The 24,727-nt window shown below is 35.0% G+C and overlaps 1 protein-coding gene across 8 annotated transcripts in view; it reads right to left on the minus strand.

Annotated features, from left to right (window-relative positions):
* The window catches only part of PDE1A (phosphodiesterase 1A), a 331,722-nt gene that overhangs the window by 190,251 nt on the left and 116,744 nt on the right, over window positions 1-24,727 (minus strand). The window contains exon 1 of one of the 8 annotated variants that reach the window (XM_040475571.1): window positions 1,226-1,598. The exons of the other annotated variants lie outside the window; for them this stretch is intronic. Coding sequence (XP_040331505.1) covers window positions 1,226-1,278 — 53 coding nt within the window. The 5' untranslated portion in view covers window positions 1,279-1,598. Of the gene's footprint in view, window positions 1-1,225; window positions 1,599-24,727 lie in introns of those variants that run through there. 8 annotated transcript variants of the gene reach the window in all.

The following is a 24,727-nucleotide window of genomic DNA, read 5'->3' on the forward strand; positions in this document are numbered from 1 at the left end:
TGGTGGAAGAGAGATTGAAAATAAACACAGTAAATAAATGAAGTACACAGTATGTTATAAAATTCTAAGTGTTATTGAACAAAACAGAACGGAGGAAGAGAACTGACCCAAAGCAGCAACTTTTTTTAGGAGGATGGTCAGGGAAGGGCCTCACTAACAAGCTGACATTGGAACATAGACTTGAGGGAGATAAAAGACTGAGCCACGTGGATTACTGGGGAGAAGTGTGTTCCTGGCAAAGGGAACAACACATACAATGACTCTAAGCAGGGAGCAAGCTTTATGTGTTTGAAGAGGAGTGAAGGTCCAGTGTGAGGTGGGAGCAGGGTAGTAAGAGATGAAGCCAGAAACGAATATTCAGATTCTCCAAGCCTGTTCAGCTGCATCATGCAAAGCTGAATAGGCAAAGTTGAACGGCTAAAGACATTTAAAATAACATTAACCACAGAATGGTTTTATCAGGAGGAGTTAGAAACTAATGCCTCTAGAGACTAGCAAAGCAGTGGTCCCAGTAAAAGATGTTTACCATGAACTACAGATACAAGGTCTGCTTAGAGCACTGATGAACATGTGCAGTAACTATATGATACTCATAATCTCATGAGTTTTATAGATTGAGGAGAGAGTCAGTACTTTTCATGTTTAAAAACAAACATAGATAAATTACTTTGGAAAACAACTATTCTATATCACATGAATAATGCCATTTCACATTTGCTAATAATTTGCTTTGTACACAATAAGAGGCAACAGTGATATTAATTACACGGATATTAATAAAGAAAACTAACCCATTTCACAAATATGTGTGAATTTGATCATTCTTAAATTTCAGAACAGGGAGCCACACTTGAGGAAAACATTTCTGATGTAACAAGTAGAGTGACTACAAAGTCGACACATACCTTCCAGAATTAAAATGTAAGCCAAGAGATATTTTGCAGATGTATGTGGTATTAGCCAGCATCTGGTCTGTGACAGTGGTGGTATGAAGAGCTGGAAATACTACTGGACTATTCAGAAGTAGGAAGATGTAATCTAATCCTCAGTAGCTCTCCTATGACTTGAGAATCTCCTCCTCCACTCCTTACACCACCCCTGCACAACTGGACTACTGTCACGGACACTGGACTATTAATCAATCTGCTCTTGCTCCTCTCCATACCTTTTCCAAAGTTACCACTCCAGCTGCAAACATGATCATGCAATCATGCCATCTTCTTACCTAAAATTCTTCAGGCACTTTTCTTCAACTTCAGAATAAATTCCAATCTTCATTTTGTAGCATAAAAGCCATTTATGACCAGATGTGTCAAGGTCTCATTTCCTGATAATTCTCCACATGGAATCTACATCTATCTTCTCTTTGATGCCCCCGAGTAATGTTGTTTCTTCTCTCTACAATTAGTGTGTTTCTCCTCCCCTCATCCCAATTATTTTCTCACTTCCATTATTTCTTGCTCAATATTCAACTCCTCTATGAAGGTTTCCTTTATAGTGTCTCCCCTCCCTACTCTTCCTCTACGTCTCCAAAGCAAACCCTTTAAAAGAGTTATCACACCGGATTTTAACAGATGCTTTACTTCTCTGTCTTCCCCACCAGGCTGAATTACTTGAGCATGGGAGCAGAGGATGATTCATCTTTGTATCACTAGCTCTTAGAACAGTGTCTGGCATCTAAGTGATACTTGTAAGAAAGATCATTTCGGGCAACTTATTCAAGCCACAGCTTTTAATCTATGAAGATATTTTTATTTTGCTATCATTCACTTTAAACATGAAACCTGATTTTCAGCAAATTTCAACCATTAGCATCTGCATCAGGGATAAGTGCCTATGTTACAGGGTTTGATACAATAAACTCGTATATTATCTGCAATTCCTGTAGCAATTCTCTTTTCAACCCCTAACAATGTGGCAACCATGTATTTTAAAATTTTCATTTATAATTATGGAATTACTAATAAAACCCAAACATTATATTATAAGGTAAATTTTTACAGCATTGACTTTCAGGTTGTTTTCTTAGTAGCACTGTAGGACCTTTGTCACACAAGATCTCATAAAGGATATACAGAATAGTAAAAGTAGAAACCACAGCCATTCAGGTGGAAGCCGAAATGGGGATACCCAGACTTCACACTGATTTTTCCCTCTACTTTCCTCCTGTGGGTCTGCATTATGTTCTTGCTGTATTATTTAAGAATATCTAATTCTGCTAAGCAGAAAACAAGAAAAATGTGATGGATGAAACTCACAAAGAGTATTAAGTATAGATGGTGAACGATCCATTGGCTTCCAAGACATAGGTAAAATTCATAAGTGTTAAGCATAATTAGAAAAGAAAAGTATAACTAGAATATAAATTAGTAACTTATAAGATGTAGATATCTATTTCTTACAAATAGAATAAATGAAATATATGATAAAAAAAAGTAAGTGGAATAAATAGGAGTATCACTTACAGTGAAAATAGATACAAAGACCAAATCACAAGAAACAAATCATGCCGCCTCCAGATTGAAAGGTATATCATCACGGAGTCAACTCCCTATTTGTGACATATATCATGGTTACATTTTGATCCCATGTATGTTTCATCCTACATGTGCAGAGAAAAGGCAAAGCTATTCATTAGGTCAGTGAAAGTGAGAGCAGCTGACCAGGTTCTGCCTCTAAATACCTCTGGTAGAACAGAATGTATTGACTCCAGGTATCTTCCTTCCCTAAGCCTCTTTGTCCAATGTAAGTTATAACCACATCTTCAATAATAAAGGCCAATGTAGCAGAGAGAGAAAGAGAGGCAGGACATGTAAATGTTGTGCAACACAGGACTCCAGTAGGATGTTCCTTCCCCTCCTCTTAACCTATCACATTCACCCATCTCCAACTCTTTCCTCTTGCTTCTTTCTGTGTGTTTTCATTGGGTTCTATACACTAGGTTAAGTCTACTACCTTAGTTTGGGTCTGTGAGTCTTTCTGTCCCTTGACTCTTGAAAATGTCTGTCAGTTAATATGCTTGGAGGCTACCACTGCCTCAATGTAATTTCCCACATGACAGGGATCCCTGAGACTGTTATCTGTTTGGAAAACATGATTATAATGCAATCTTACAATCAATTAATATTAGTCCACTTTTGTAAGCCTTTCATTAATCTTAACTGTTATCAATCATGGTTGAATTTAACATGGCTTTTACAGCATTCCCAGACTATATTAGAACACTTTGTTTTTAAAAAACGTATTCTGAATTCTTTTCTAGGAATCTTATCCCTTAACGGAAGTGCTAGTATATAGAGACATTTCATTACAGTTTGGTATCAAAATACATCCAACTTTCCTTTCAGCTTTCAGTGCTATCCCTCTGACTTACATGCTCTGACATTCTATTAAGGTTATATCCAATAAGGAGTTATCCTAATTTTTACTCTTCCTGATGAAAAACTTTTAAGATTTTAAACTTTTTTTTTTAATTTATTTTTGAGAGATAACAAGAGAGACAGAGCATGAGCAGGGGAGGAGCAGAGAGAGAGAGAGACATAGAATCTGAAGCAGACTCCAGGCTCTGAAATGTCAGCACAGAGCCCAACATGGGGCTCGAAACCACAGACCATGACATCATGACCTGGGCCAAAGTTGGATGCTTAACCAACTGAGCCACCCAGGTGCCCTTGAAACTTTTAAGATTTTAAAATAAAACAATTTTTAGGTTTCTTTCCAAATATATAATAGACTAAAAACATAAAATAGACTCCTAGAGTATTGATACACATTATATTAGGTTTAACTATATGAAACTGACATTTTTGTATATCTAAAACAGCCAGATATTGGTACTTTTATAATTCAAAGTAATAGATCTACTGATCTAACCATTATCTAGCTTAGACCCCTTAAAACACTTAATAATTTCAAGCATCTGATTGAGAACTTCTAATGTTTCTATTGGCTTGTAAGTAAACTTCTCTCGTTTTGGACAATTTTAACCTATGGAAAGTTGAGTAAAAATTTGTATCGCTATAACTTCAGTTAATGAGTACAGCAGTTACATTCTCTATCATGCAAGCCAGAACACTTTAGAAATAGGACACTCTGAACAAGTGTAACCTGAAACAATACCAGGCACATAAACCAGTACAACCATCCTGTGTATGAGCCACGATGAATATATACGAGTCCCCCTTTACAAGCTATCCTTTAAAATAGCTGGTGATTTCTACTATTGCTGTTTGCTCCTATTTTCATGCAATCAAACATGACTCCATCTCTGAATCATTACTCTGCTGGCATGACTTTGAACCCTATAAATTTAACTTAGCTTAAATATATTAAGTATATTAAATATGTACTACAAAGGTAGGAGAATCAAATTCAACTGAATTCTAAGCTAAAGTGTCTCAATCACAAAATGGACAATTTAGAGAACTAATAGACATCCTTAAGTTAATTTTTGGTTGTAAATCACGGGTTCCTCATTTGCTCCATCTTTTTTTCCTCCTCTTCACCCTACCTTCTTCTCCTTATTTCCCTCTTTCTCTTACCAATATCTTGGGCCTGCAAAGACAAAATTAATATTATTTAGACTCGCCTTTGTTTCTCAATATTAAAAATGCAGTGACCTGTTTTAGAATCCTTTTGATTGAATATAAATACAAGTATCCACTTGCTAGCATCTTGTGTAGAAATCTATTTTTTATCGTCCTATGTGTAACTGAAATCAAACTAAGAAATAGAAACAGTGGGGGAGCCTAGGTGGCTCAGTGGGTTGAGTGTCCAACTTCAGCTCAAGTCATGATCTCGCGGCTGACAAGTTCAAGCCCTGCCTTGGGCTCTGTGCTGACAGCTCAGAGCCTGGAGCCTGCTTCAGATTCTGTGTGTGTCTCTCTCTCTGCCCACCCCCCACTCATTCTCTGTCTCTCTCTGTCTCAAAAATAAAATAAACATTAAAAAAAATTTTTTTTAAAAAGAAGTAGAAAGAGTGCATGAAACTTATTGCAGGGCTTTGCACCCAGTAGATACTCAATAAATCAGTGGTTCTCACCTCTGCTATTTACCATATTCTTTCTCAGTGTGTAGCCAAATGTTGAAAGATGATCAAGTGGCTATAGTGTGCCAGAATTTGCCTCCTATGTACTAAGAGATGTTCACCTAGAAATAAACAGTTATATTGAGTGACACTCTGTTGAAAGGTGATGATGTGAGTTCTTTGAAATTACTATTACTTTGACAGGAATAGATACAGTAAGAAGTTCCTCTACCAGAATTAGTTTTAAAAAGTTAATGATTTTTCTGTGTTTAGTGTTATTAATCCCTTCAAGTGTGGCTCCAAAACTTCTAGTGTTAAAGAGTTTGCCTCAAATATGAAAAGTTTGAAGTGCATTGTAATAAATGTTTATTTGAAGAATGCTGATGGACCAATATAAGTTTAAAAATGAGAAAAAATAGAAGGAAGGGTATGTTTCCTATGTTCCTTTATGGATGAGGTGACTTTTCTGTTAGTGCTGAATCTAAAATCATATTGATTTATTGCCCATGCTTGCCTGTTGCCTCTCAAAATTTATCATATAACCCTAAAAATCTTAAACTACCTCTATATATAATAATTTTATCTCCTTTCCCACATTATTCAATAATCTATTGTTCTTAAATTTCAAAAATGAATTAAATTTTAACAGAATTTTAAAGTACTATGGTGGCAAATCTGGGCACTATGAAATTGGAAGTTTGTTTCACAATAAAAGACACTTTAGGTATGAGAAGCCAATCTATTTATGTAAAACCTTATTTGGGGACATTATCTTTCCCTTTAATAGAACACCATTTCCTCAGACTCCATGGGTTACTATGGTATCCTGCTTATATTTGCTTCTGCTAATGTTCCTGAGTCCATTAATGTTCAATTGTGAAATTGTTTTGACTGGTAGACTTGGCAGTCATGGCCAATGTGAGATGAAGAAAGCAGCTCCCTGAGCAATCAGAGTGGTAAGAAATAAATAGAGAAAAGCATCACTGTCACAAGCTCATGTTAAATCATCTCAGCCTTATTACTTCACAAGATAACCATAAACCTGACAAAATGCCACAAACAATAAAAGCAAGTTTCAAGTACTTGTTGAGTATTTTTCTTCAAATTATCATTGATCACTACGGAAAAAAAAAGAGCTGTTTCTTTTGGTTAAAGATACTTAATGATCTATAAAATTTTCAATGTAGAAACCATAAATAATCCTCTTTCATTGATACCTTTGATTTGGAAATCACATGGAAAAGATGAAAAAAGGTATATGCCATCTGAGTGTAAATATAGGGCTCTTTAAGATAAGAGCCATCATTATTAATCCTTTTAACTACTTCCTTTCTTATGACTAAAATCAGATATAAAATAATTTTCTCCTTTTTCCACAAGGGTATGATATACATATTACATGATGTAATCAGAAAATTTTCTCATCATGGTTTCTGTAATCCTTTTATCTCCCTGTATTTCTAACTCAAATATGTGTTAAAATTTTAGAATCTGTATTAAGCGTTGGCAAGAAACTTTAATAAATTTTAAATTCTCATAGTGAGACACTGTTTTCCCAAGAAAATCAATGAGGTGGAACCAAAGAACATTCCTGAATCCTGGGTACTTAACTTCTTGATAAAAGAGTCCTGACAAATTAATCTGGCAAAGCCAATTCAGGTGTGAAACTACATGTGGTGGCGATAAGCAGCATTTATGGGCTAGCAAAGTTTTAAAACTCCAATTATTCTTTAATACCTTAAAAATTAATTGACAAAATAAAATTATACTTTGCCATGCCCAAATGCCATAATACATAATAGAAAAGTTATGTCTGGTTTTTCCATAATTCAGTCTTACATCTGAAACTAAACTTGTAAATATGTCTCACCTTTTTCTATTTCTTCCTCATCTTTTTTCCTGTTTTTTTTTTTTTTTACTTTGTATTTTGGAAAATTTAAAACACATGCAAAAGTAGAGCAGTCAGTATAATGATCTCCCATGCACCCACCACTCTGCTTTAACAATTATTAAGAATTTGCCAATCTTTCTCATCTTCACCTCACTTATATTTACAAGAATATTTTAAAGCAAATCTCACATAATCAATTCACTTGTTTTGGGTATGTATATTAGCAAGTAACACTTTTTTTTTCTATAACACTTATAAATACTACTATTGTCATCTTACAATATTCCTAAAGGTCCCTTAATATCACCAAATATCTAGTTCATGTTCAAGTTTTATAATGTGCTCATACATATTTTTTTCAGTTTCTCATTTAAATCTAGAACAGCCCATGCCACCATGCCCACCCCCACGAGGACCAGGAGTCATCGTATTTGGTTCCTGTATCTGTTAAGTCTCAGTTCCCACTCCCCACTCCTTTTTATTCATGTCATTTATTTGTTGAAGAAATCATGTCGTTTATCCTTTAAAATTCCCACATTTCAGATTTGGCTGATTTTCTCCCTCTTATCCTTCTTATTACCTCTTTTTTTTTTTTTTTTTTTAAATACAGAAGACAATACTGGGGTTGGCAAAGATTCAATGCACACATCTGTTGTTACATGATAAGATAAAATAGAAGCGTAGGACTGGAACTCAGATTCTCTGCTGTTAAATGGACAGCCTCTTTCAGCATGGGGAAGAAGAAAAATGAGAAGTTTGGAGATTGAAAACCTGGACTGGGTGCCCAGTTCTATTCACCAGTTGAGTGACTTTAGGCACGTTACCTAAACTCTCTGAGCCACATTTTCCACATCTGAAAAGTGAAGGTGATAAATTCCTTCCTTGCCCATAAAATGCTTATTAAATGCCAGGCATTTTTACATTCCTATTTCAAGTTACATTTTTTTTTATCTATTTGGAAAACACCAGGTTGGTTTTGAGCAAAAATAGTGCCAATTTTGGTTCCATTACAGGCCTGATGGTAAGGAGTTTGAGATGAATGAGGTATTGTTTAATACTCACTAAATCTTTTTTGAATGTCAAATCAAGCACTTTAGTTCTCTTCCATCTTTCTAGTCCAGATTTGATGCATCCTAAAAAGCCTGAATTGTAGGATGTTTAGGTTTGTATCTAACTCTACATTCTGTCTCTACCCTAATGTACATCCAAAAAGTCATTTAAATAGTGTGCATAACTTAGTGAAACTATTTTCTCTTTTCACAACCCAGAACAGCATGTACATCATTATTAAGACAGTCTTTTTGATGCATTGTTTTTATGTAATAGATTCTTATTGCACATTTAGTAATTGCTTCTTTTTGCAAAAACCCATTTACATTTTAAGGACATAAAATTAAGTTCAGTTTCTTTAAAAGAATTGTTTAATTGATCAAAATGTAGCTACAGTAAAAGTATATGTAAAGTGATCCCTTTCCAGTTTAATAAAGCATTTATTGGAAAAAGGGAGGGATGCCTTGAAGTAGTTGTGTCTTTACCAAGATTAACTACAGTGGATTCCAGGTCTCCAGAATGTTATAAAAATGAAGGATGCAGAACATTCAATGGAGGACCAGTAAGCAGTGATAAATCCTGCAGCATGGTCAAGGAAAATGAGAAGAACAGGAGGCTCAGAAACCAATCTTTGACTATCAGTAAACACCTTAAGACTTTGGAGCAATTCCACGGATATGGTGAGAACCAAAGCTAAAACTGCAGTGGCATAAAGAATGAATTAGAAACAATGAATTTAAATTAAGCTTCATTGGCAAATGAAAGACTAGAGATGGGTTCATTGCTTGAAATTAAGATGAGTATAAAGGAAGCTTTGGAAAGAAAGTCTATCTTTTCCTTTCAGATAAGAGGAGTAAGGAGTGACTGATTAATTAGATAAACTTAGAATTGGAGATGGGTGAAATTAATAGGCTCCATGCCTGATGGACTCTAGTTTCTTGAAAATGTAATAAAGAACGGTTTGTTGAGTGCAGGGTTGAGTTTTTTGAGGAAAATTATAAAGATTCCCAGGAGTTGGTGAGCGAATGTGCATGAGACTGATCAGGAATCAAGAAGGGTTGTGACGAAATTTTCTTTAAGGATGAGTGGCAACAGTGTCAGGCAGTCTTTCTTGAGCACCACTAGTACCAGGGAAAAGCATGGAGTAAGCTGATGATCAAGCTGAGAGACAAGGCAAGATCCAAAGAATGGGACAAGACAGCAGTTACTGGTGAGACTGCTATTAAAAAGATTTAAGAGGAGCTCCAATCAAAGTAGGAAGAGAAAGCCAAGAGTGAACAACAATCTAAGAGGAAGGACTATGATGAGCTAAGAGGCTATGGAAAAATGGGGAAAAGACCGTGGTCAGAAAGGGCACTTTCAAAATTCAAGATCTCAGAGAAGGACCACAGGACTGTGCTGCTGAAATAGTGATCCCATTGGGTTAGAAGAGGTTAACAGTTTGTTAAATGGATTATCATTCAGGATACTAAATTTATGATCTTTCAGGAGCCTTCAGGGACCTTCCAACAAAGACCAAGAAAAGTAGAAAGAGAATAAAGACTGCAAAGAGAGGCCCTATAAGGCTTCCCATGAAATAGAGAGGAAGAGAGGGAGGATGACTCAAACAAGATGAATTTACATGCCCAAGAAATACAGGAGGAAAACTTTCCAGGGGTATAGGCTAGGCAAAACGTCTTTCCCTATCCAAAGTAGCAGCTGGGTGGAATCACAATTTGTCACCTGACTCTAAAATCATTCAAAAACATTAGAGAAGCAGTTCCCCAAAAAAAGATTATGGAAAAAGTGGTTATAAAACGTGCATTATAAACATTTTTTAAATATAGATTTCTTCCATACTAAATTATTCTTTTAATACCTACAGGCATCAGTTCCTATTTAAGGTCAAGATCCTGCCAAATTTTGTTTTGTTAAGAGAAGAAAACCAGAAAAAACTTCTCCAAGCAATATTTTATTTGAAATGTTATTTTTAAATATGGCCATCAGGTCTCCTGAGATGAAAGCTTACTCTGACAAAAGTTTGTCATTAACAGAACTGAGGGAGCTGAACAAAGGGAGAGGACTGCACAAAGACAAAGATAGCAACAGCTGCAAATAAAAACATGAGCAAACTCTCCCCACTATATCTCAGCAGACATTGAAATGTTTGAAATTGTGATGACAAAGAATTAGTGGACATCTGGCTGGCTCAGTTGGTTAGGCATCCGACTTCAGCTCAGGTCATGATCTCACGGTTTATGAGTTTGAGCCCCACGCCAGGCTCTGTGCTGACAGGTCAGCTTCTGTCTGCTTCAGATTCTGTCTCCCTCTCCCTCTCACTCGCACTCTGTGTCTCTCGCAAAAATAAATAAACATTAAAAAAATTTTTTTAAATAATTGAATGGGTAACATTGTTATAAACCAGTATCACAGAAATTCCTTAAGCATAAAGGAGATACAGCTTTCTGAATTAGTGAGGAATCCGGGTTCAGGCAAGACAGAGGTAAGAGACACACACTCCACCTCAGGGTCTGCCTCTGAAAGTTAGAAGGTGCGATGTCCAAGAGGGTGCAATGCCACAACCTCAGATCCAAATTCACAAGCTGTTCATCCTGAAGAACTAATCTTTGTGGTAGGTCAGAGAACAGAGAAATTCAAGAATGTGCTGAATGCTCGAGTGAAGTAGACCAGACCAGTGGTTATCACCTGGGGGACATACCCATAAGAAGAAAATGCTCAAACACCAACCTAAAGCATAAGAAAAGACTCCATTTCCTGGACAGTAGAGAAACTGGACATGGCAGCCCAGAAGCAGAGATTTCCTAAGGAAAAGGATTGAGGGTAGGAATAGTGTACAGGGAAGGGATGTATTCATTACTAATGAAAGGAGAGTAAGAAAAAAGCCTAAGTCCTGTGGACTAGGACACCATGTAATGCCAAGGAGGAATTGTTGAGGCTTGGCAACTTCATGCACTCACAGGACACCAGGTCTCACCTGTGGTAGTTAGTGAAGAAGACAAGAAGGAAAAAGGCATCATGGGAGCCGGGCTGATTTACTTGGACCATGCATTCTGAATTTGAGTGTTCAGTATCAAATACCACATTGTAGCAGTAATGGAATGGGAACAATTACTATCCAACCTGCCTTGTTTTGGGACTTAGGGCAGCCTACTCTGACACGGATACTGTTGAGAGAGCAATTTCCAATCTTAACAAAGTGGTGGAAGGCAAAGCCAAATGACAAGAGGTTGGTAAAGGAAGGAGGGAAGAAGAGAGCAACTGTGTAAATTACTTTTTGCACAATCTACTAGTAAAACCACCCTCCCTGTTTAAGAACTTGAACAAACATCATCAGGTTATAATTTCTGGGCATGATGAAATTATAAACACAAATTCCAAGGGCAGTTCTAAAACTGTGGTAGAACTTGGTTTTAAGGTGGTCTCCTAGATGAACCAGAACAAGAAGGCTCTTTCAAAGATTTTCCTTAAAGTGAAATGCCAAATTTCTCATAGAAAGAGTCACAGACCCTTGCAATATATGATAGCATTCCATCTGAGAAACATAGAAGTGAGGAATGAAGAAAGGTTAAGAGTGGTACCTGGTGGGTAGTAAAATTGAAAACTGGGTATTTTTTTTCCACACGTGAGCTTATTTGAAGGCAGTGAAGAAGGAATTAAGAGAGAGACAGAGTTTACAAATGTATGGAATATTTGGGGGAGAAATATGATTTAAAAAGCAAGAGAAAATACTAGTAGCACAGGAAAAGAAATTAGACTTTAACCAAATGACTGCATCGAGTTACCAAATCATGTGCTACAGCTTAAAGGTACTACATAGATATGTAGTAACTAGAAAAAGACAGAAACTGATAAATATTAACGGATCATCCACCTTAATCATCCAATCACTCAATCAATAAATATTTATTAAGCATTTGGCAAATGGTGGAGGAGAAATATTAGCCAGAGTACAAGTGTGTTCAAAAATTTAAGTTTAGTTAGGTAGACAAATCCACATAAAAGACTAATAAGTAATTCATTGTAGTATATACTTAGTATTGTTTTTCTTATGTGATGTTTAAAAATTTCTATGTGCATTTATTCATGTATCAAATTAAAATAAAGAACTCTTAAAGATCAGTATGACAGGCTCTGTAATGAATATCATCAGGAATACCTGGATATCCATATAGGAAAAAATAACCTTTATCCTCTACCTCACATCATACACAAAAGTTAATTTCAGGATGAATCAAAGACCTATACATAAATTATAAAATTATAAAGTTTACAGAAGAAAATGGAAAAGTATCTTTATGACATCAGTGTAGGCAAAAATTTCTTGGGACACCAAAAGTACTAACCATTAGGAACAAAATTGGTAAACTTAATTTCATCAAAATTCAACTGTTATTCTTCAAAAGAGACCATTAAAAATTCCATTAAATAAACAAAAATTCAAGTCACAAAATATTCATCCCCAGACATATATCTATAAAATACTTACAAGCAGAATATGTGAAGAGCTCCTACAAATGCATGAGACCAAAAACTCAATAAAAATGGACAAATACTGGATAAATGTTTCACAAAGAAGATATACAAATGGTCAATAAGCATGTAAAAAGATATTCAATGTAATTATAGTCATCAAGGATATATAAATTAAATCTAATGAGTTAACACTTTGAACCTATTAGAACAGGATAAAATCTTCCTATCAAATGTTGATGAGAAAGTAAAGTGAGTAGAACTTTCCTACATCACTGATGAAAGTAAAATTTTATTACTACTTTGGAAATCAATTTGCCAGTATTTCATAAAGTTAAATATGTAACCTCTTTATGACCCAGCCATTCCACTCTTTGGTATTTACCCAAGAGAAAGGAAAACATGTGTCCACAAAAAGATTTGTACAAGAATGTTCACAGTACCTTTATTCATAATGTCCCCAAATGGAAATAACCCACATGTCCACAACAGAAAACCTGATGAACAAATTGTGGTATTTGTTAAAAATGATAAAACTTAGAAATAATTTTTAAAAATAATCAAGTACTGATACACAAAACAATATGGATGAACCTCAAAAGTATTACATTGAGCTGAAATAGCCAGATACAAAAGAGTACATAATGAATGATTCCACTTACATGAAGGGAAAATGAAGATCAGATAAGAGAAATTAGAACAGAGGTGATGAAGTGTTTCAAAATCGACTTAACTTTTTGGAGAGAGAAAAATATCCAATACTTTAACTGGAGTTATGGTTACATGTATCTACAACTGTTAAGTTCCACTGAAATAAATTCTTATAATCTGTTTTGCCATATATAAATAATGTCTCAATTAATAAAAAGAACTAAAATTGGACCAAATGATTTTTAAGAGTGTCTTCCTATTCTAATATTTTTTCAAGACTCCAATAATTTTCCAAGTATTAACTTTGATAAAAAGAACTATTGAAAAAAATAACTATTGAAGAAACTCTATATATTATACTTACAGCTACTTGCCTGTTATATTTTAAAAGTTTGACATTATAGAGGTCTCTAAAGAGTTTCTAATTGCAACTAATGAACTGTTCAAATAAAATGCTACCATATGTAGCTGAGATGTCATTCAGTGTATTATTCAGAGGCTGTCAATCTTCAAATCTTCCCACTTTCTCTTCTTCAGAATTACATTACTATGAAAATTCTGCTTTTTTTTAATTTTTTTAATTTTTTTATTTTTTCCAACGTTTATTTATTTTTGGGACAGAGAGAGACAGAGCATGGACGGGGGAGGGGCAGAGAGAGAGGGAGACACAGAATCGGAAACAGGCTCCAGGCTCCGAGCCATCAGCCCAGAGCCCGGCGCGGGGCTCGAACTCACGGACCGCGAGATCGTGACCTGGCTGAAGTCGGACGCTTAACCGACTGCGCCACCCAGGCGCCCCGAAAATTCTGCTTTTTTGTTGTTACATCTCTTTACTATAAAATCTTTTTTTTATCCCATATTTTCATATTTTTAAAGGTCATTGCTACTTTAGCATAGCTTTATCTTTATTAAAACTGGGTAGTCTCTAATCTGAACATAGCATTTGCTACATGTTCTTCAAAGGGTAAACTGGGTGGCTCAGTCAGTTAAACATCTGACTCTTGATCTTGGCTCAGGTCATGATGTCATGGTTCATGAGATTGAGCCCCACATTGGGCTCAACACTGGCAGCGCAGAGCCTGCTTTGGATTCTCTCTGTCTCTGTCTCTGTCTCTCTCCCTCCCTCAAAATAAATGATCATTTAAAAAATTATTTCTATGAATATTAAGCTATACAAATAAGAAGAGGGAAGAAATTTTTTTGTTTAAATCCTATTTATAATTACTTTCAAAATGTAAATAAACTCCATTTTTAGTAGCATAAAGAACGATTTTTGAAACCTACTTAATCTTTGAGATAAATCTCATATGCTACATCAACACCAGTTTTTCCTAATTATCTTCCACTTAGCAATCTAAATTTAATATGGTAAATCTCAACCCTTTCCAAAAAAAGTCCATTCTAAAACTATTTATATCTATTCTTTATGGCAAATGACTTCACAAGATGGAATAATGACATAATTACAATTTCTAAAATGGATCTAATGAAACAGTTACAAATGTCTCAGAATGTTAAAAGCCAGATATTAATGCAATTCCTTCTCATCCTCTCCTCCATCTTGGCACAAATTACAAATGTTAGTTTTTTTTTCCAAGTGAAACTATGTGAATATAAAGCTACTGAGAGAGATCATGAGAGCTCATGGCCCTTGCTGACATGAGCTCTACAGATCCTTTCCTTCAAGCTCAGAAACTACACAATCCCAGCTGTTCAAATGTCTGACAGAAATAAGGTCTTGGAAGAGTTCCATCTGGCTGAACTTTAATAGCACAAACAGGAATAAAGCAATGCTCACAGGCAAGGATTTTGTAAAAGTAAATAATTCTGCAAATGGAGGAAATAAAAATGCATCATTCTGTAAAGGTTAAGTGGAAAGAAATGTACAGTAACATAATATAAAATAAGGATTTAAGCATAAAGTGTTAACAGGGCTATTTTTATTTCAAGACAAAAAGGGTCATGCATATTTATGAAATATCTTTTCTTTCTAAAAGTGGATATTTGTCAGGATCATCTTACTTGGTCAAAAGTACTAGGTGTAGATTCTGTCAGGATAAAGATATTTTCTCATCTATTCAACCATGATGATCCAGAGACTTGAATGAGCACCTTACTTTGCAGCATCTCATAACCAAGGCTGGAGATTATGGATCACCACCATTATTCATGCTCTCCTTGGTCCCTTCCCTAATACCAACTCATCTTAGAAGACTCAGCTCCTCTTTAAATTTTCCAAGTTTTCTGTCTCCTGTCCAGGTAGAATAAACCATTCCCTCTGCCCATTCTGTCACTGTGATACATCTCCTTGTTCATTTTTAGAACAATGGCATGCATGCTAGGTTTTATACCAAATTTAAAAGTCATGTTAAACAGGATCATTTAAAGGGTCATTTTGGTTGAAATTTATATTTTTAAGTAAACATTTTTTTTCTTACTTACCTATTTTTAATAATAATTTATAGATTTTTTGTAATTGGGTATATTATTTATTTTTTAATTCTTTTTATTTTTTAATGTCTATTTATTTTTGAGAGAGACACAGAGTGCAAGTGGTGGAAGGGCAGAGAGAGAGAGGGAGACACAGAATCTGAAGCAGCTCCAGGCTCTGAGCTGTCAGCACGGAGCCCGATCCGGGGCTCAAAACCCCAAACTGTGGGATCATGACCTGAGCTGAAGTCAGATGCTTAACCGGCTGAGCCACCCAGGGCCCCAACTATTTCTTCATCTTTGGGATAATTGTAAGTCATTGATGGCAACTTATAAAATTCAACTCATAAGCTAATAAAAACCATGGTCATTGCATAAGGCAAGGATAATACCACTGAATAAACCTCAGCAGGCCCATGACTAGTTATTTCAAGGGCACTGAAGATCACCTGAGAATGCACCAGTACCCTAGAAGTGAGAGGTCAGACATGGAGCATGCTGCTGTAAGACTGGGAAAGAACGCCATCAATTCATACTCAACATTACTAGCCAGGAGTCATGGTTGTATTTGAATCAAAACAGTGATTGAATGGAGAAGTAGTAATAAACTCAGAGCATTTAAGGATATGGAGGTGGTCATGAAAGGTGTGTAATTACTTTGATGTGAATGTGATAGATTTTCTTCATTAATTATGTGTGGTTTTTTGGGGGGAGGTTGTTTTGTTTTGTTACATTTCTCAGAAGAAATAGAACTAATGGAGTTCTGATAGATTTTTGACACTCACAAGGTTGTTTTCATCTAGGGTGTTGGGAGAAAAGGGGATTTTCTTCAACTCCCACTACTATCATGCCCTTTCCAGCCTAGACACAAAACTTCTGAAATTGTTACTAGGACATCTTATCAGGTCAAAATGTGATTTTGTATGGTTGCCAGAGAGATTAGTGAAGAGTCCCTTTATGTGGTTCATGGGATAGTGGCAAATGCCTTCTTAAACGGCCATAATTGAATGTGTCAGCATAACGGCATGTGTTATACATAAAATAGGGATTGCTTATAAGACCTGTATTAACTTAGTTCAATTTTGCTAACAAAGAATAACCGTTATATATTTTTCATTTTAACTTTATTTTATTCTTGCTTAATCATTGTTTTTGGAATACATGTTTTTTTTCACTAGTACCTACTCATTATTCATTTCTTTAAGAAATATTGTTTACACTATTTCCACCATTCATAATATTATGAATAAGTTTTAACAATAATCAAATACATAACTGTGGTAGACAGAATTCTAAGAATAATCTCCAATGATCTTTATTCTTTTGTAACCTCCTGTCCTTTGAGTATAAGCAGAACCTGTGAATATGATGACAAATCCCTGCTGTGATTAGGATTATCTCTGCTGTATTATTACAGGGAAAAGTTAACCTTAAAATAGGGAGATAATCCAGGTGTCCAAAGATCATCATACAACTCCTTTAAAAGTAGAGAGGTTTCCTTGGAGGGTTGCATATAAAAAAAGCAGAAGAAAAAGTCAGGGAGATTCAAAGCAAGAGAAAGATTTGAAGATTTGTAAATGGAGGAACCATGTGAGAGGATCAAGAACAGCCCGCAGAAGCTAAAACGTGGCTCCTGGCTAACAGCCATTGAGGAAACAGGAACTGTAGTCTCATTGCAAATAACAAAATTCTGCCAACTTTAAGAATGAACTTGGAAGCATATTCTTTCCCAGAGCCTCTAAATGAGAGGCTGGTCGACACCTTGATTTTGCTCTTGTGATACTCTGAGCATAAAAGCCAGTCTAGTGTGCTGGAATTTCTGACCTACAGAACTCTGAACTAATGAATGGGTGCTGTTTTGAGCCATTGTTTGTGAAAATTTGTTACTCAGCAAAACAAAACTAATATAGCATCTAAAACCATGGAATACACAAGCTTAGTTTACTATATAGAAAAAAGAGCAAAATCTTAGGGACATTTTCTTTTTGCACAAAGTATTTCAAAAACATTTTATTATTCATTTAACATTTAATTTTTCTGTTCTGGAACTTGTATCATTATTCCTAGAAGAATTAAATGGACATTTCCTAAATTATGAGACATAACATCTTGCATATGTTAATAACTAAAAGTCTGAAAGTTAATGTATTGTAAAAATATTTCTGAAAAAATTTTTAAATAAAAGATTATGTTTGATAAATTAAAAGTTTCCACAGCTTAATTACTGCAACTCGCGATCAAGATAATCATTAACTACTCCTCACCACCAGCATGATAAAATCCAGAATCCACATCTGGACCCCTCATTCTGGTCCCAAATTTTCTTTCCACCTCATTTATAATTAATCTCCTCAAATCCTTCCCATACTCTGAAAATCTCTTTGGATTTCTCATTGTAGTTTTTCTCACAGTCTTTCTAATATTCCATTCATTGATACCTGTACTCCCTTTTCTTCCTATCCTATTTCCACCCATCTTTCTTTTTGCCCCGCTTTATTAAGAAATAATTTACAAACATAATTATATATCCTTAAGGAATAGAACATTATTACTTGATATACATATATATATTGCACAATAATTACCAAGATCTAGATAATTAACACAATTATATCTCACAAGCTAACATGCTGTGTGTGTGTGATGAGAATACTTAAGACGTACTCTCAGCAACTTTCAAGTATACAATACCATATTATTAACTAATACAACCATATTGTACATTAGATCCTCAGAAGTCATTCTTCTAAGATCTTTTTATACACTTTGGTCTACATCTCCATGAATATATAGCCACTCATCCATCTAAGAACATTTAATTTAGATTGTTTCCATATCTTGGCTATTATGAATAATGCTGCAATGAACATGGGAGTGCAATTATCTCTTCAAGATATTGATTTCATTTCCTTCAGGTCATCCAAGAGGAGGATTGCTGGATCATATGGTTGTTCTATTGCTAGTATTTTGAGGAAGCACATTGCTATTTTCCATAATGGCTATACCAATTTATACTCCCATCAACAATGAGGATATAAAGGTTCCCTTTTCTCCACATCCCTTCTGACATTTGTTGTCTCTTGTCTTTTTAATACCAAACATCCTAACAGGTATGAGGTGATGTCTCATTGTGGTTTTGATTTGCATTTCCCTGATAATTGGTGATGTTAAGCACGTTTTCACGTACCTAGTGGTCATTTTTATGGAACCACAAAAGACCCTGGATGGCCAAAGCACTCTTGGGAAAAAAGAATAAACCTGGAGGCATCACAGTTTCTGATTTCAGACTATTTATAAAGTTGTAGTAATCAAAATATACAGTAGGGGCATAAAAACAGGTACATAAACCAGTGGAACAGAATAAAGGGCCCAGAAATAAATCCAGAATATACAGTCAACTGATCTTTGACAAGAGTGCCAAGAATGTACAATAGGAAAAGAACAGTCTTTTCAACAAATGGTATTGGGAAATCTCAGTATCTACATACAGAAGAATTAAATTGGATCCTTACACTAAACACAAAATCAATTCAAAATGGGTTAAAGGCTTAAATGTAAGACCTAATATTGTAAAACTCCTGGAAAAAAATATAGGGGAAAAACTCTTCGACATCTCGGCAATGACACACAAAGATGGATATGACACACAAAGTAGAGGCAACAGAAGGAAAAAATAAACAATTGGGAGTACATCAAACTAAAAACCTTCTTCAGAGCAAAGAAAACGATCTACAAAATGAAAAGGCAACCTAAGAAATGGTAGAAAATATTTGCAAACCACGTATCTATCAGACTAATATCCAAAAGAATTAATAACCAGAATATATATAGAACTCAAAAGCAAAAAAGCAAGTAATCCTATTTAAAAATGGTTGAAAGACCTGAATAAAAATTTTTTCCACCCATATTTCAAGACACAAAGACTTTCCTGATATTTTTCTCAAGATCTCTTCCTTTTTTGATTCCTAAATACTTCTTTTCTGTGCCAGTTATCTTTTCATCATATTTATTTCTGTCACCTCAAATGCCATCTGAAACTATTATTTAACTCGTATTATCTCTGTATGGACCTGAGATTCATTGAGGGAAGAGATCAAGTATATCATAAAAACAAGAAATGATTACTATATGACAGTTTATTTGAATTTTTTACAAATATATATATATATATATTTTTTTAATTCTTTATTTATTCCTTTGAGAGAGACAGAGTGTGAGCAGGGGAGGAGCAGAGAGAGAGGGATATACAGAATCCAAAGCAGGCTCCAGGCTCTGAGCCATCAGCACAGAGCCCAACGCAGGGCTTGAACTCACAAATTGTGAGACCATGTCTTGAGCCAAAGATGGACACTTAACCGACTGAGCCACCCAGGCACCACTGAATTTTTTACAAATATAAAGAAACTTTAAAAATAATCAGAACTTATGTCTAATAAAACACAAAGGAGAAGTAAATGAAATCACGTTTTAGCCATGATAAAAATAAATAAATAAATACACTGATTGAATGTTCTCCAAAAGTTGATAGTCATTTAAAGAGTCTTTGCTTCTTTATAGCATAATTAATGTGAACAACTTTAAAAAAAATTTTTTTTAATGTTTATTTATTTTTGAGACAGAGACAGAGCATGAACAGGGGAGGGTCAGAGAGAGAAGGAGGCACAGAATCTGAAACAGGCTCCAGGCTCTGAGCTGTCAGCACAGAGCCCGACGCGGGGCTCGAACTCACGGAGTGTGAGATCATGACCTGAGCCGAAGTTGGCCGCTTAACCAACTGAGCCACCTAGGCGCCCCTGTGAACAACTTTTAAAATGTTCTTTAAGAACAAGCAAACATCTCAATTTCACTGCAATGAATCTATATCATCAGTGTAAGACACACTATTATTTTTATACCACTAAAAGGAAACAAAAATTGCCATTTAAACTATAACAAAATGTTTTTTATAATATTCTTGCATGACCATGGTGGCCTCACCAGCTTCTCATCACTTTGGCATTTATTTTATCAGTCCAGGTGATTTTTGACAATTGCTCTTACCTCTAGTTGTATTGCCTGGGGAAATGAGAAGTAATGTTTGTTTATATATCTAAGGAATAGCATAGCACAGCTTTACCTACTTGTGAATATCCCCCATTGGGGCTCTCTATGCATTTTATTACTGCTTTGCAGGAAAACAGATACTTAAGATCACTTATTCCATAAAAATGCTTGCTCCAATGTCAAATATAGTTCCCGCTGCTTTGTTTCTGTACCTTTTCATGTGCAAAATGACTTTTCATTTTAATATCATCTCCAGTATGATATTTTTAAGGACATTTTGAGGAGCAGCAAACTACATGTGTAGTAAGAATAATGCACCTAACACAACTGAGGTGATGATGTGATGAACAGAAATGGGAAAATTTATAAATGGTCTGGCAATTACGTCAAACAAAATTGCTGGGTGTGTAGGTCAAAAATTATTCGTACCGTAATTTCACATTGTTTAACCTAGTATCACGATTGCCATCTCCCCAAAAGGCATTGTAAGACATCATTTAAAAATACAAACTGTATGTTAAATAACTTGAATTTAAATTTTAAGAAAATTTTAAGAAAAACACATTTTATTGAAATTTGTATTGGAACTTGTACCATGATCATTCCGTCTTGGAAGACTATAAAGTTTTTGAGAGTGAAACAAACAAACAGACAAGACACACACACAACCTGATTTCAGGGGCATTGCAGTATGGAGGGAAATGCATGAATCAGAAAAAAATGTATTTTTCAATAAACTCTTTCTTAGAAAAAAAATGTTATATATAATTTTAAGAATTATTAGTGTTAGTGTCAGACATAAGGAGGAAATTTCCAGGATAAGAAATCAGATTAGTATCTTGCCATTTGCAATTACATAAATAGAGCAGAGAGCTAAGTAGAATAAGTCAGTCAGAGAAAGGCAAATATTGTATGATTACAATCATATACGGAACTTAAGAAACAAAACAAATGCGCAAAGGGGAAAAAGAGAAAAAGAGAGAGAGAGAGAGAGAGAGAGAGAGAGAGAGAGAGGTAAACCAAGAAACAAACTCTGAACTATAGAGGGCAAACTGATGGCTACCAGAGGGGAGGTGGATGGGGATGGGTGAAATGGCTGATGGGAATTAGAGTACATATATCATGATGAAAAAAATTAAATTAAAAAAAAAAAGAAAGAAACTAGATTAGGAAAGCTGTTTCATGAACTATTTCAAAAATCAATGGGAAAAATATCCTCCACCCATGGTAGCAACACTGAAGTGTCTTTTGTTCTTTTTTAATCACTTTGTATGATACAGTGTCTATTATTGGAGTCACATGTACAACAAGTCTTATCTCTTCTATTGGATAGTAAATTCTTTAAGGTAAGGAATGAGTTTTAGGTCATCTTTGTATCTCCCTACTCAGTCAACATGGTGCCTTGAATAGAGAAGGTGATCGATACCTACTTGATGAATGGATGCTAGGGAAATTTCAAAGAAGCATGATAAAGTCTCTGTGCTTACAATATTTTTGGAGATAAAAGCAACTTGCATAGAACAAAAAATGTTATATTCTAAGTATAGTAAGATTTCAGACAATAAAAAGCATTATTTCCAAAGAGGTTTACATTAAAAACATGGGATTTCGGGGCACCTGGGTGGCTTGGTCAGTTGGGTTTCCGACTTCGGCTCAGGTCATGATCTCACGATCCGTGGGTTCCTGCCCTGCATCGGGCTCTGTGCTGACAGCTCAGAGCCTGGAGCCTCCTTCGGATTCTGTGTCTCCCTCTCTTTCTGCCCCTGCCCGCTTGCACTCTGTGTCTCAAAAGTAAATAAACATTAAAAACATTTAAAAAAAAAAATGGGATTTCAACTGAGGTCCGAAAGGATGCACATGGTTTAAATAGATGAGGCAAAAATGAAAAACAATATTTGACATTGAAAAAATAAGAAAGACAGAGGGAATTTAAAACAAAACAAATAAATAGAACTTGAATTGGATGAAGTCAGTGAGGAAATTCCTATTCTACTCTGGTAAAACAGTTTATATTTAAAATGTGCCGTTTTGAATTATGACCACTTAAAAGGAAGAAAGATATTTAATATTCACTGTTATTACTGCAAATGGAGATATCCATGAATTATAATGTAGACTGCCAGCTTTAACTATGCAACTCTGATCTCTTTTGCCACTTAACTCCTATTGACACAAAAACACAGAGTTCAACATTGCGATAAGATGTGAATGTAGCACTACTAAACAGGCTTCAAATTTATACTTTTTTTAATACTACAAAGGCCCCATGTTAAATCATTAACATCATCTTTGCTACCTACTACTTCATTAAAAGCCCTTTTACAAGTATGTAGGTCAAGTGCTTTTTCAGAGTTGAATTAAGATTCTTGACAAAAATAATATATTGCTTTATTTTCAGCATCCTGGATTGAACTGTACACTGAGATGATGACAGTAATTTGTGATCACTATCCACAGAGCCTCCAGGGATGCCTGAATAGATGTGGGTCATAAGTAACTACTTATGTCTAAGGCCTGTTTTATTACTCTTAGTGTAAAGGAATATATTTCTATCCCAAATATTGCTAGTTTTTCATTACTACTTTATTATAGTTCATTCAAACAACTATTTTGTATCCTATATATATTTTTTACTTATAGAATTCTTGACCCCTTTTTTTCTAAAGTTTGGGTTTCAACTTAAAGTCGTATTAACTATGTATTTGTAGGTAAATTACTAAACTGTCCTGAGCTTTAGTTAACCTATTTATAAAACAGGGCAAATAATACTTACCCATCCTATTGACTCACTGACTTATTCTCTTGACTATCAGTGATTAAGTGGTCTCAAATTGGAAAATAACCCTAAAGTTTTCAATATTTTGGCATAGTTTTCTCTTGGAAAAAATTTGGTTGTTCAGTCTAGTCCATAATTGGTAGAATTTGAAGGACTATTTTTATTACCCACTTCTCAATATTTTGTTAAATATTGTTTTTTTTTTCTTCACTGACTTTTACAGTTTCTAAAAACTCACATTCAATTAAGTGTGCTTTTTTGGTGTGAAATTCTATGAACTTTGGCTCATGCATAGATTTGTGTATCATTACTCACCATCACACTCAGGATACAGAAGAGTTCCATCAGCCAAAAGTATTCCCTTTACAGTGCCCTTTTGAGTCAAACCATCTCCCAGCTCCGAATCACCAGAAACTACCGATACGCTCTCGATTTTATAAATTTTTAATAATTAAATTAGTACATGCTTATTCTAAATATATATTTATATATTTAACTCTTTACATATATTCATATTAGTATATATTCACATTATATATGTATATGTGTGTGTGCACATTAGTATATACATTTAAAAGCTAGTATGTTCCCCTTCCTCTTACCAATCTCATCGATTTAAACTAATCAGCATTAATATTATGGTGTATATCATTCTACAGTAATATCATTCTCAATGCTCAGATTATAAAAGCACTGCATATATTTAAACTTATAGAGCCCCCCTGGGTGGCTCAGTTGGTTGAGCGGCCGACTTTGGTTCAGGTCATGATCTCACGGTCCGTGAGTTCGAGCTCCGCGTCGGACTCTGTGCTGACGGCTCAGAGCCTGGAGCCTGCTTCGGATTCTGTGTCTCCCTCTCTCTGACCTCCCCCGTTCATGCTTTGTCTCTCTCTGTCTCAAAATAAATAAACGTTAAAAAAAAAATTTAAACTTATAGAGCCCCAATCCTTTTTTTTTAGTGAAACCATTCTAATGTAGGTTTTACGGCTAACTTTTTCAATATTAATAAATTTGGGGAATACTTTCAAATTAATGTAGAAATCTATTTCATTCTTTTTAATAGCTGCTGAAAGTCCCATAGTTATATTATATGATCCATAATAATTACTAATAATTGATTTTTATCTTTAACTCTTTCTCATGTCATTTAACATTTGTATCATGCTACTTGTGCTTTTCACATGACTAAATGAAGATTCTGTCTTTGCCATATAGCAGAGACTGAGCAAAATAAATTAATTTTTTTCTTTTTTCTTTCCCAAGCATTGTCTCAAATTAACCACCTCTCTGACGTGGTGACAATAGATTTGCGCATTTTAGAATATACTTCTATGGGGCGACTGGGTGGCTCAGTCAGTTAAGCATCTGACTTCAGCTAAGGTCATGATCT

The sequence above is a fragment of the Herpailurus yagouaroundi genome, unplaced genomic scaffold, assembly GCF_014898765.1.
Source record: "Herpailurus yagouaroundi ecotype Mexico unplaced genomic scaffold, PumYag 140, whole genome shotgun sequence".
Lineage (NCBI taxonomy): Eukaryota > Metazoa > Chordata > Mammalia > Carnivora > Felidae > Herpailurus > Herpailurus yagouaroundi.